Source organism: Triplophysa dalaica, chromosome 1 (genome assembly GCF_015846415.1).
Source record: "Triplophysa dalaica isolate WHDGS20190420 chromosome 1, ASM1584641v1, whole genome shotgun sequence".
NCBI lineage: Eukaryota > Metazoa > Chordata > Actinopteri > Cypriniformes > Nemacheilidae > Triplophysa > Triplophysa dalaica.
The window spans coordinates 27706098-27720200 of NC_079542.1; the positions used below are offsets into that span (position 1 = coordinate 27706098).

A 14103-nucleotide genomic window follows, 5' to 3' on the forward strand; every position below is an offset into this window, starting at 1 on the left:
ATGATTCTCATTTGCTCTGACATGCCCTGTGAGCTGTAAGGTCTTATATAGACAGGTGTGTGGCTTTCCTAATCAAGTCCAATCAGTATATTCAAACAGCTGGACTCAAATGAAGGTGTAGAACCATCTCAAGGATGATCAGAAGAAATTGACAGCACCCGAGTTAAATATATGAGTGTCACAGCAAAGAGTCTGAATACTTAGGACCATGTGATATTTCAGTTTTTCTTTTTTAATAGATCTTCAAAAATGTCAACAATTCTGTGTTTTTCTGTCAATATGGGGTGCTGTGTGTACATTGAGGAAACAAAATTAACTGATTTTTGCAAATGGCTGCAATATAACAAAGAGTGAAAAGGGGGTCTGAATACTTTCCGTACTCACACTGTACGTTAAAATAAGCCACATTTTAGACCGCACAGTGAAATCATACTTTGCATCTCCCCCTTAGCTGAAAAATATGCAGTATAGGCCATAAACAACTAAATAAACAAACAACAAAAATGTGCAGATATACATTATTTCGTGGAACATGGTAGCAATTAGTGAGGATAGTTTAATTAACCCTTCAAAAATTGAATGACCTGTAGATGAAAACAGTTTGTTGTCTTAGATTTTACACTCCTGTATTTCATACTTCGTTTTATTGTAAATGATTCATCGCGGCTTGGGAATAAAAAAGTCTTTAATTTCTCTCATAGCTTTTACAGTGGGTAAATATTCTGTTTCTTCAGTAAATATGCTGCATGACTACGAAAAACAGGTTTCCAATTCATATTGAATGTTAACTGTTTACAGCCACATTTTCAGTTTTTTCAGATTCATTTTTATGGTGTCTTTTTTGTCAAAGAATGTCTTGGGTACACTTTATATGCGCTTTGGCTTTTCATTTACAACGCAATCTTATGAAACCTGGTGGGAAAAAGTGCAATTTTTTTTATATATTACACTGTTAGCGTCTTAGTGGAAAAGTGGAAACCACCACTGCTGACACCACTCACATGCGTTTTCAGTCTATATGCATGCACGAGTATACCCAAAATTGAATGCAGAGGTATACTACTTTTACTACGTTTCTCTAAGTGGGGAACTGAACAGCGTTTTGTAATGTATACAGAAAATCCCGAGTCTGGAAGTTGAGAAATCTACGTATACATTATAACATTATCTGTATACAGAGAAAAAAATAGGCCATTCAGCGATTTAATGCTCGAATACAAATGGCCGATTTAGTCATTGTAAACGTGTTGAAGTCTATACTGAATGCAAACATTTAAATGAACTAAAACCGCAACATACAGCATTTGCAACCTTCATTTCATGCAGATTAATGCTGACAAAAGCTGATTAATGACGAGGATGCGCCATCTAGTGGGTCTGTATAAAAGTCCCTTGAGGCCACAGTATTTTTTACTTTTTGTGTCAATTATTGTTTAGTGAATTATTGCTCATTACAATCAAATCTTGAGGACACTCTTGAAAATATATTTTTTATCTCAATGAGTCTCTTCCTGGTTAAAAAAAATATATATATTAAAAGTAGGCCTAATATAAACCCATTTATATGCCATCTTATTTCATATTAGCATAAGATATTTGCAGAAAGCATCATTTTATTTTATTATATATTCTTTAGGTGAGTGTTAAACTAATAAACATTTGAACTGACTTTCCAAAATTGCCAATCAGTATTGTGAAATTATATATATATATATATATATATTTTACATTTGATTAGTAACATTAAAGCACATTGATGTTGGGCGAGGGTGTGTGTAGTCTAACTTCTTTTTTTTCCTTGGCTGACCACATGCCTGTTACTGCACCTCTACGACTAGCAGAGACATATTTTTTACATATTTACATGCTTGTGACTTACTACTGGCATGTGTATGTGCTTAGGAGCATACTTTTTCTTTACAGACATGTATTTTACACTTTATTCTAAGCCCTGAATCCAGGGTTATCTTTTTTATGTTTCACACTGCTTATAATTTACCAGGGGTTTTTCATAACTGACGTTTCACATTTTACATTACTAATCACTAGGTTAGTTCTTATTTGCATATTTTCATTAGCAGTTATTAGTCAGTTTGGCACTGCAATATTTATCCATTGAGTAAATACGGTGCATGGTCACTTTAATAATACTACGCTTTTCTATAAAAAAAACTTTTTAAATTAAATAAAACACTGAAATTTTTTTCGCAGAGTTTCTATGACTGTACACAGCTTGTGATATGAAGCGCTGTTCAGTTTTGATTGGTTGTCCGTTGCCAATCGTCTTGTCGTATCATTCTTCCCCTGCTTTGTTTCATACTGCACAGATTGGTGGTGCACCAAAATGGTGCTAACCCTTTTCCATAACCCCAGGTAAAATGCGTAAGACGTACATTTACCCGGGGTTAAAAGCTGGGTTTAGAATGAAGATAACCTGTTAGTTACATCATAAACTACTGGCCTGGCATGCATAATACAGTGTTTTTAGTCGTTTGTTTGGATTCATTTAACGCAGATCGTTTGGACTATGTTGTCGTGTAAAATTAAAAAAAACGCAGAAACATTTTTTTTTTGTGAACAGGGCCTTAGGATATAGGATATAGGATATACATCAATTGTAGTCCCATTGTTCTGAGAGTCTTTTGTCCGCAGTGAAATATTGCCCATGGAGTTCAAAGGTGCCTCGTAATTCTGGTTCCCCTCTTTTAATCTACAGATGCAACAGTTCAAAGAAGTCTTACTCTAAATATTGTTTAACCTCAGTATGGTGGACATACAAGTCTCCTTTTACGTGAGACTTCATTTGGGGCTGTTATCATTTTGGCAATAGGCTAAGGATAGACATTAGTGTTTGTTGTTTCTGGGCTCATGTGTTTTGATTTGTCTACATTGTAGTAACATTGCTTGATAATACAATGTCTTGTGTGTTAAAATTTAACTTCTACAGCTTTTTTAAACGGAGTGAGAGGAGATGTGTGAGTGGAAAGCTTTGTGTGAACATTAGGGTTAGGTATTGTTTTATTTTTCGCATTTCAGATTCTGTTAATCAAATCTGGTTCTTATCGATTCTCTGTTCCCATTCCAATATTTTTTTGGTAGATGAAAAAATTGCAAAATACTTAGATTTTTTTTCACCTTTTATTCTTGCCACATTTAGGCTATAACCAGTAGGCTGTAACTGTTTTCTGTGACAATTCATCAAATAATGAAATAAATAACACTCCCATTAAGGAATAATCAGAAGCAATTACAAACCAAAACTATTTAAGTACAGTATAACACAAGATCATGGAGATGGTAACTGCATTTGGTACATTTTCAGAGCCTGCATTACAACATGTTGAAAAGTGTTGTGACCTTACAGACTGATTTAGATGTAAATCCCAAAACTTTCACATACGACGACAGAAGATAAATTTGAATTTAGCTGCACAAATGGAATTGCACTTATAAGGCTACAAACCCAGTTTACTTCCTCACAAGGAAGAGCAATAATGTGTGATAGCTAGCAATTTTTTAATGTTGATAACAGCAAGTGATTGGTATAGGTAAAAATGATTCTTTGTGAAGGGTTTTCGATCTACTTCTAATGATTGTACATTCAAGGATTTTCTACATAAACTGCATACCTCCCACAGTGACAGTGGTTTTGGCGTTCTTAATTCTCACATCTTTTTCTTCTTCCCTAGTCGGACCAGCCCAGCCCGGCCAGCTCCAGTTCTAGCTCTGGCTTTGGACATGAACATAAGCGCCAAGGTGATTTTTTTTTTCCTGACAATTTTATTTTATGGGTCCAGTACCTAAAGAACACTGACCAGATTCCTGAAGCCTTCAAAAATAAACCTGACCCTACTACATTAATGTTACATTTATTGCAGAGCTTTGTGAATTACTTGATTCTTATGGTCAGTCACAGCATTCTGCAGTCAATTGTTTCTTCAACCCACTCAGTTTTGTTTTGTTTACCGGTCTGAAAACCAAATTTCTTGCTTTCTGTAGTTTGTGTTGTTTAATATTTTCATATTTTTCATTCTCCAGTTGTAAGATGCATGTAATTTATTTTATGTAATGTTTTTTTTATTTATTTATTTCTTTTTATTTAAGTCTTAGGTCCTCTTCGTACAGTAATCCCAGATTTGCACTCAGATGAAAATGAAGAGGAATCCGAGGACGACGACGATAAGAATTTGGACTCTGACATTGAGCGACCACTGCACACACTAATGACACATCGTCATCGCAGGTAAATTTCATTGAAAAACATTGGGACTATAATAACAGTTGACCGACTAGTATTATGGAAACCAGCATTACTAAACGATATCCTGTACTGCAACTACATATCTGTACAATCAATATCTGTGACATAGAGTGAGTTTAAGTGATGGCAGTGACAGCGAAAATAGCTCTGGTTCTTCACCACTCCCCCATAATGACCCCCCATCTCTAATGAAGACCAACAATAATCAGGTAAATTGCAGTGATCATCTCAATTTCATTGCTGTAGTTGTGATGGTTCTGTATAATTCTTAAGCTTGAGATGGAAAATGTTACTTGTCATATTTATAGGAAAATTGTTTTTAAGAATGACCAGTATTACTTAAATAACTAGAATTGAATGAGTAAATCTATATTGTATGTGCAACAATATGTTGTTGCCATGTCTTTTGCCGTTTCGATTTGTTATTGAAAGACCAGGGTTGATGTTACTATTAAAAAAATGTTGTGAAAATGTTGCAGTTACTCGAAGTAAAGAGTCCTATGAAACTGGCAAAGGTGGACAAAAATAAAAACCCGGATTGTGACAAGGTAAACAGTGTAGTTCTTAGCTCTTCTGTGTTTGGTTGATCTTTTTTAATTTAGTTTTTTGTGTGTAATGTTACAAAAATATGATGCATACAATGTGTATGAAAACTATTCAGTTCAAATTTGTCTATAGTGTATAGTGTATTTTTTATTTTCAAACAATTGTTTGTGTAAATATCAAAACTACATGTAGTTACACTTGAGGTACGATATAATTTTTATCTAGATTTTTAAAGAACATTGTTTGGCATGTCATATTTAGGAGAGAAAAAGTGATAAATCTCAATTTTATATTTTTTCATTGATAAATATCTTGTACCACAGGCATACTTGGATGAGCTGGTTGAGCTTCACAGAAGACTTATGGCACTAAGGGAGAGGCACGTATTACAGCAGGTAATAAATGAGGAAACATGTAAGCTTTGTTCCAGTATCTTGGAACCTACTGCTTACATAGTCAATTGCTTTCATCAGTAAAACAGCATTTTGAACCTCATAAGTGTCTGATTTGGTATGTTTTACATGAGCAAAAACCTTGCCAAATTTGTCTGTACTTAAAATTTTATTTAGTTCCCTGTTGAAAAAAACAATTTGCTGGTTAGCTAGCTGGTTTAAGCTGGTCATGTGCTGGCCCATGGTCTTAAGCAACTACCTCCTGCTTAGGACCAGTTTATATCAAGGACCATCACATGACCAGGTCAAACCAGCAACCATACTTCAAAACCAAACCAGTTTCAAGTTTTGTTTGGTATATTGTTACGGCACTGTAAAAATATATTATTTTACCTAAACTTTTTTTTCTTGTGTATATTATTATTATTAATAACACAAAACATGGCCTGTGTTTATTGATATTTTATGTACGGAGTAATATTCACATCGTCCACTATTTTAATTTTTTCCACAGAATTTTTTTAATTCTAGGATTGTGTTCAGCTTGAAGGCTTCATGTGATGCTGTATTACAGTTTCATCAAAAAAAAGGTGTTATAAAAGACAGCATAATTAGTAGGGATAGGTGATATTATATAATTTGCAATATACCAGTAGAAATTCTACTCCACGATAGGAATAAGTCTTCCCACAATAAAAACGATAAATCCTTGATGAAGTATTTATTTGTGAGACCCATTCACAGCTCATATGTGGAGCGAAAACGGATATAACGCATGGTGGACGTGAAGCTGAGAAACTGTTTGCACTAAAAGAGGAGCTCTAACTCTCATGAAGGATGGCACTGTAGATGCATCAGAGTTAATGTTTAGTTTCACTTTAGTTTTATTTAATTAGTTTGATAAGTATTTGTTGATAGTCATAATATATGAAACACCACAATATTTAGTTTGGCTGAAAGTCTTTAATTAAACATTTGCATACAGCCCATTTAAAAAAATTGTTTTGACATGATGTTTATGGAGTTTTAGTTAATTAAATTCTTTCTTTACTACAAAAGTTTGAATTCAAATGTCTTCATTATATTTTATATTTACAAAAATACTGTAGGTATATTTTAGGAGCCTGTTTGATTTGAGGTACGTTTTACTTTTTGATTAATGTTTGTGTTTCTGAGGCTCTAGACTACATGCATCAACTATGCCTAATATTTAGTCAGTGCACTAGATTTTAGAACAGAGCTGTACGTTCAGAGAAAACACAGATTTGCAGCAGTAACCGGAAAGAACCTTTCTTTTGAACAGCTTAACTATATTCTTGTTAGAACATGGTCACCTTTAAGGACGTAGGTGCTTAAAATTTTAAAGTAGATGTTTGATGAAGCAAAGACCATAGATGACACTAGCTGTAAGTGTAGAAACCTGTACATTTAGTAGCCACAGCATAATCATAATTATTTGACTACAATAAATCTAGCTGGTTTCCGCAGGGTTTCTCTCCTCAATTGCTTGCCATATAAATGTTTTAAGGCCCATAATTAAGTTGATTATGTTTTGCTTTAACAGAATTGAGAGTAATTCTTCTCTTATTCTAAGGGTTTGCTGTGCCCCTATCATGGTTAAACTCTGGCACACATCACAGATGAGATCCAAATGGTACAAGTGTACAACCTAATCAAGCCAATCCTTAAGAGTTTTGTGAAACATCCCACTTTCTTTGCCATAAGACATGGCATTGATTCTGGACTTGGCAAGCTTTAAGTTCTTAAGCTCTCACAAAAAATCCTGATTGGGATGAGTAGGAATCAAACATTTTGATTTTAATATATTGAAAAGACAACAACTCAACAGTCTTTTGACTTCCACCTCATTGTCTTAAAATTTAAAGTATGACAGCCCATCCGTATTTTGCTCCAGATAGCGGTACGGGCGTTTAAACTGCTGAGTTCTATCTACATGGTCATAACAGGCCTCCAGGTCTCCTTGTGTTTCTGAACTGTGATCAGAAGTTATGGAAGAAATTAATTCCATATGTGGATTTTGCTCAGGTTTGGGTCCCTAAACTGCACAGTTTAATCTGTGTGGCTACTCTACAGCCCCCCTCTCTGTCATCACCATTGCAATCCCTTCTAAACTAGTGTGGCCAAGAACCAATAACATGCGTGTTTGCAAACGCATCTTCCTTGTTACAATTACATACAAGGCATTATGCAAAGAGGTGCTACGTGTTTTCAGTAGAGCCTTTTTCATGATGCTAAGGTAGAAAAGAACAGGGATGGCAACATATTCAGGAATATTTATGAATTTTTACCAGTGTGGTACTATTTTAGGTATTTTTAGGTATATTGGGTGTCAGTTTGCCTTACCTTTTGCGAGAAGTAACCATATAAAACTAGATTTCTATTTGTTGCATGCCCATGCGAAACTCATCTACAAGAGGTTCTAGATCAGGGGTTCCAAAACTTTTCAACCCGCAACCCCCAAAATAACAGTGCCAGTGACTGAATACCCCCACTATCCTCAGAAGTGGTTAGAGTATACAAACGTTGCGTGCAAATGGGCACATGTACCTATTCAACCCAAAAGCGCATAATGACAACACAAAAATGCATAGTCTAAGTGGGTGACTGACCACCACTCTACAAACCATATGTGGAAGAGGTTATCCTTTTTAGCTTATAGAAATAATTTGTTATTTAGTCCATTCCAACTAAAACATAATTAAGGCATTGATGAAATGTTATACAACTTAAAAAAAATGTAGTGGTTAGAGTATACAAACGTTGCGTGCAAATGGGCACATGCACCTATTAACCCCAAACGCGCATAATGACAACACAAAAGAGCAAAGTCTAACTTGGGTGACTGAGCACCACCCAACAAACCGACATATGCGTCTCTTTTCGTAGGTTACCTGAGGATGACGGCTCCTCGACTGAGGTGTTCTCCGCCCTCCTCTGCTGGCCTCTCTGCGTTGTCTTTGGTCGATATTAATCATCGTTTCATTTAGACAAATAAAAATATCCTAAACTTAAGCATGAAAAGAATCTGCGTGCACATGAGACTGTTTAACGTGGCGCTGTCATGGACTCGCTGAGCCTAACCTAATGTGGTTGCTATGTTGTTAATGTGACGTAATCATGAGTGAGGGGCAGGAAATTCCTTAGGCTGGTGGGTTTCTATTTGCCTGGGTTTATTTTTAACTTAACTAATATTTCTATATTTCGTTACACGTATTGATTACATATGCTATATCTAAAAAAAGAAAAGATTTCTGGAAATCATTTTGCAAGCCCGCCCTCACAGCCTTGCAACCCCCACTTTGGGAACCCCTATTCTAGATGATGACTTGAATATTGCTGCGTGGTTGCTTGGATAATTACAGGAATTACTAGGTTGTAAGGTGAAAGAGTCCACTACCATGTGCTTATTGTACACTCGTCCCTAAAAATGCTGCTCTTTCTTATCAAAAGTCTATGGAATTTTATCCACCAGGCTAAAACTGTGTGTATTGTCACTTTTAATATTCTGAGCAATTTAGGGATCATCACACATTTGAACAAACCTTGTGCATCCATCACATTTAATCCTTGTACTTAAATTACTATAAATCTTGTGGGGCTTAGTCCTCAGTGAGCATTTGAAGCCTCTCCCATGAAGTTCCTTTGACTTTATATTTATCTAATATATTATTATATATTATATATAATAATAATGATGGAGTTTTATCCGCTGTTTTTGTATTTACTTTCGTTAAAGGACTCATCGTATGAGCACTTTCAACAAGTTGGTATGATTTATTAGGGGCTTCATGAAATGTCTGGAACATATTTTGCTTAAAAACACTGAATTGCTGTGTAAACAAAACCCTTTTTGACTCGTCAAAAACCGCTAGGATCACAGCAACCCGTTTTGGTGCGTGTCTTTTTCAATGATAATGAGTTACAGCGCACACCACCCCCCATCCGTCCTTCATGTCAACACAACACATGTGTAGTACTGCCATTACAATGGTCAAGCTAAATTATTTTTGCGGTTAATTTTTAGCATAAGGACGAATGATTTGAGACGTTTAAAACAAAACTGACCGCAGTGTTTGACCCTGTTTATTAGCAAAACAAAAAGCTTACCGCAGCTGAACATATTAACGCACATTATGTATTTACATACTTACAACTAAACTCCATGTGCCCATTTGCCAAATAACATATAAATATAGAGTAAGTTCAACACTGACTTTAAATGTTCAATTTAGCCTGTGACTGACTCCCTTCGCTATCATATGCTAACATTATCCACCTATATATATATACCGCCGATGTACGTCAATTAAGACTGTTGATAAATATTACTTACATCGGCAGCTTTGTCTTGTTCAATTGGTCTCGATACCTCTTGAGGAACAACTTTGAAGCTTATCCGGCTTGTTCTGTCCTAGCTTGATAAAGCACTCCGGCTTGAAGTGATTCACACAAACAAGTAGGTTTTTACAAATGGTTTCTGGGGGATTTCCACCAAAAATAAAATAAATCCACTCCTGTCTCTTCTGAGGTTAGGAAGAGACAGGGACTACATTGCATGTTGCATGTTGTCCACAAACTTTAGCCATCGGAGTACACCGCTATCACTTGTCAAAACAACAATGGCAACAGCGCCGTGGGTGGTATTGTGTAGATAAAGGGGTGTTAATATTAAAATAAGATCCTACTTTTACGTCACAAGAGGAGGGAAATCTGAACGACTCGATTTCTCACATGCTTGCAGGGAAAGGCTCATCAAACCAAACTTACTGGGATCTTGTTTTTCAGGTTTTCTGGCTTGCTTGTGGCACTGGGGACCCAAATATAGCACTTATTTTCATCCGATTCTATGTTTTTTTTTTTATTAATTTAAATTATATATTAATATATTTTCTTGATAACTACACAAGACTGGGTGATGAGAAACATAGCCGCGTTTCAATTGTGAAAAGAATAGAAACTTTATTCTCCATACCTTTCTCCTGTGCGCTTGAATTGTTTTATTTGTTAACTATTTAAAGATAATAAAAAAAATAAAGGTAACACCTTCCTTGGAGCATGCATGTATAATGCATTACAAAGAGTTATTAAAGGGTAAAATGTATAATAATTCTTCATAATGTGTGTTGTAATGTAATATATGTAGTTGTAAAGAATTATATCCAATTTAAAATATGTAGTGTAACAATGAATTGCTAAGTGTTATAATGTATTAACTGTAATACAATTTTTTTATGTAATAAGACATTACTATGCAATAAAAGGTACATTACAATGCTTTAAGACTACTTTTATAATGCATTATACATACATGCTTCAAGGAAAGTGTTACCAAAAAATCTTTTAAGACACGTTTTCTTTTGTGAGTTCTGTTGCAAGCATATAGTCCAGACAATTCTGTACAAATTCAGGCATGCACACTGAGCAAATCAAGAAAGCAGTTTCATATCCCACACACACTAACTTTTCTTTAATTCTTGATAAACTCTCTCAACCGTCTTCTCTGTCAGTAACATCTGTGACTGTTGACGTTTAAGGCAAAAGTATAGTCTGCATCATCGGGTCATCCGCATACCCCCTCCGGGTGCAGCCCATTTTTAGAGACAGCACGGACGGGGCGAGTACAACAGCGCATGCGCCAATTTTTCAATCAATTTTAATCAGCCGAGTCCACTCGTTGACGTACTTGCACAACTCTTCAAAGAATTAAACTGTTTTAAATAGTAAAATAAAAACGTAAAGGGGAATCATGAAAAATCACTTTGTGGAGGCCAGTGTTGATATTGTGGTGGGTCGTCACAAATAAATCAATTTATAATTGAGAGCTGTTTAGGAGGGCTAAGATGACCGAGAGGGGAGCTGAAGCCCACATACAAAGGATCTCGAACCGCCCCTGCTATAAATTTGAGTAATACTAATAGGGAACCGAAGAGATGATGTATCATGTAAGCAAAACCCGGAAGCGAGTTAGCATGTTAGAACTTCCGGTTCCGTCGCCCAAAAGTCAATGGGTATTTTGACTGAGTTTTTGGTTAAATGCCTAAAATAAGGTTTGTGGTTAACAAAACCTCTAAATATTTTCAGTTTATAATCTATTATATACAACACACCAGTTATAACCTGCTCATGATTTTTAAAGCTTCTTAAAAACGGCAGTTGCTGAAAGTGACTTTTGGCGGGGAGATTAAACGTCATCATGCATACAAATCTCATAAATAATGCGAAAGGGACAGAAATCTTTGAATATTCATTCACAGAGTGATTACTGACCAGGGAACATGTTTTTAATAAAGTTTGAAATGTTGTTGGAGGTGGTGGTCACATTAATATCGAGCGACCTTAGTGTAGTCTGTTTATAGCCTCATGTTAGTTTTTTACTTCTGGGGATTGTATTTAGGCTTAAAAAATAGCAAATATTGTGTTAATCTGTTCAAATGATCCTGATAGACAAAATATGTAGGTATCATGCACCTTTGTTAATCACAGAGTTATTTGGGGGATTTTTCAAAAGTCTATGGGGAAAAATCCATAGGCTTTTGATCGAGGGGAACCAGTGCAGCTCTAACTTCCAGGTTGGCCTTAAAAGAAAAACTAATCTCTGCAGCACTCTATACTTCCATGTGATACTGTATATGCTCTTAATTCTTATTTTCTGTTTGTATTTTTGCAGATTGTAAACCTCATTGAAGAAACTGGACACTTTCACATCACTAACACTACCTTTGACTTTGACCTCTGCTCTCTGGACAAAACCACAGTGCGGAAGCTGCAAAGCTACCTGGAAATGTCCGGATCATCTTGAAGATTTGTGCAGCTGGCTGCCATGAAGAAAATTATGTCTTCTTTTGCTCCTCCCTCAGTTTTTCCTATTACACAAGAGCTCAGGCAATGGAAAGGACCCCATTTCATTCCAGAGCTGTTCTCGTTTCATATGGTTAAGAATTTGATAAAAAATACTTTGGACATTATCTTGGTTATCCAGGACTCCACCCAAAAGCCTTGATAAATCAACATTGCCAAAAATGTTCTTGTTCCATAACAAAATACATTTCTTTGTTGTTATTCTGTATGAATGTTTGCTAGTTTTTTGTGCATGTTTCAAAACTGCCTTTCCATAATGTCTATTTATTGAGTACGAGTTTCATGTGCGTGTGTGTGTTTGTCTAATAGCAAGTGCTGTTAAACTTTTGCAAGCACTTGGGAACAATCTCATTGGCACTCTATGGTAATGAAACACGTTTTGGACATCAGTTTGTCTCAAAAGTATTGCATTCATCTTGGCACTGTATAAAACAAATGCTGTACATCATGTTAAATTATTCGTTTTAAGTAAATACGGATCAGAGGTTGACTTCAATCCCTAATAAACGAATTGCAGCTTGTCAACATTTGCTAATCAATATCAAAAGTACAATTTTGACATATCAATCATATTTTAGGGATTACAGTGTACACTTAAAAGACAAAACCAAGTGACCTCAAATCCAAATGTTTAACTGAAAAATTGTGGTTTCAGTAAAAGTATGTTGTATCTTCTGATGTTATTTATCTTTGTTTAAAGACCACAGTTCTCGTGGCTGTTCTTTGGTTTCCCACCGATCAGTACGAACTAGACAATTACTTGCTTCTAATTTTGGAGTTTTCTGTGAAACTAGGAAAATCAAAAAGGTACGTTTACTCCATCGTACCACTTCTTTTTTATTAATTGACAAAGGCCAATATGAATAGATTATGTAGTTAAATTTTATCCCCCAAGCTCTAATCAAAGCAACTTTTTTTCTTATTATATAATGTTAAATCAAATCTCAGAGACGGTGGCGGTGGTTTTCAGAGGGCAGACTGAAAATTTGGCACTGTGTGAAGTGGATCAATTAAAAAAAAAGTTTTGATTGAATCTCGATTTATTGTGTTGCTGAATGAAATGATCCCTTGCACACTTTATTTCATTAAATTTGCCAGATTTACTTTCTCAGTCCAAAGAACTTTGTTTAGTAATCATTATATAATGTTTGTGTATATAAACTTTATATGTGACAAAAATGATGATCTTTCTTGGAAAGCACTAACTAGCTTCCAATTTCCAATGGATTGCTGTTAATGTGGACTTATTGACCAGAGAACATTTTATCGGTGATAAATTGACAAACAAAAAAAATCTGCAAATACAAATGACCTTTTGAGTATGAAATGACCTGAATCTATTACCGTTTTATCAATAAAGTAGAATAAAGTAGGGTGAGTTAAATAAGTTGGGCCTCTAACAAAAGGTTCTGAATTTCCTTTTTGTTTTCTCAAAGAACCATTTGTTTCTTACCTTTTCTTAGTCTAAACATCTAAATGTTATTTATGGAACCATTCAGCCAAAAATGTTTAGTTATTTACAAGAGTGAAGTGAGTAACATAGTTGCATTTAAGTGTTTTTATTTGCATAACATTTAAAGCATAGTTTAAATATTGACTTCTTCCAATGCCAGAAGTCTAAATGCCTTTGCAGTAGCAGTACATGTACTGTTTTGATCTATAGGATTTGTTCAGTCTTGGCAGTCTCAGCACAGGCCTTTGAAAATCTTATTCCTAGCCTAAAGGCCATTGCACATTGAATCCGAACATTACGTTGACATTTCCGCAAATTAAAAATTAAGTATGAACTCGCGTTGTGTCAATCACATTTGCACACTGCCTTCGATATTTTTGTCCGTCATAAAAAATTTGGACTTGGTTCGATTTTCAGGGTTTGTTTCACATCCGTAGCAAGAATTTTGAGAGGCCTTAATACAATCCATGGAGATCATACAAACAAGCGCCAAGTATGAAAAAATCAATACGAAAATTTCGGACTGTATGTGCAAAGACCTTAAGAGTATATAGGGGCCGGTTTCAAGACTG

The 14103-nt window shown here is 35.3% G+C and overlaps 1 protein-coding gene across 1 annotated transcript in view; it reads left to right on the plus strand.

Moving 5' to 3' along the window:
* The window catches only part of mllt3 (MLLT3 super elongation complex subunit), an 82177-nt gene extending 69032 nt beyond the window's left edge, over positions 1 to 13145 (plus strand). Inside the window, exons 8-13 of the mRNA XM_056739440.1 lie at positions 3690 to 3756; positions 4105 to 4243; positions 4371 to 4470; positions 4741 to 4809; positions 5131 to 5202; positions 11888 to 13145. Coding sequence (XP_056595418.1) covers positions 3690 to 3756; positions 4105 to 4243; positions 4371 to 4470; positions 4741 to 4809; positions 5131 to 5202; positions 11888 to 12019 — 579 coding nt within the window. The 3' untranslated portion in view covers positions 12020 to 13145. The remainder of the gene's footprint in view (positions 1 to 3689; positions 3757 to 4104; positions 4244 to 4370; positions 4471 to 4740; positions 4810 to 5130; positions 5203 to 11887) is intronic.
* The last annotated feature ends 958 nt before the right edge of the window (positions 13146 to 14103 follow it).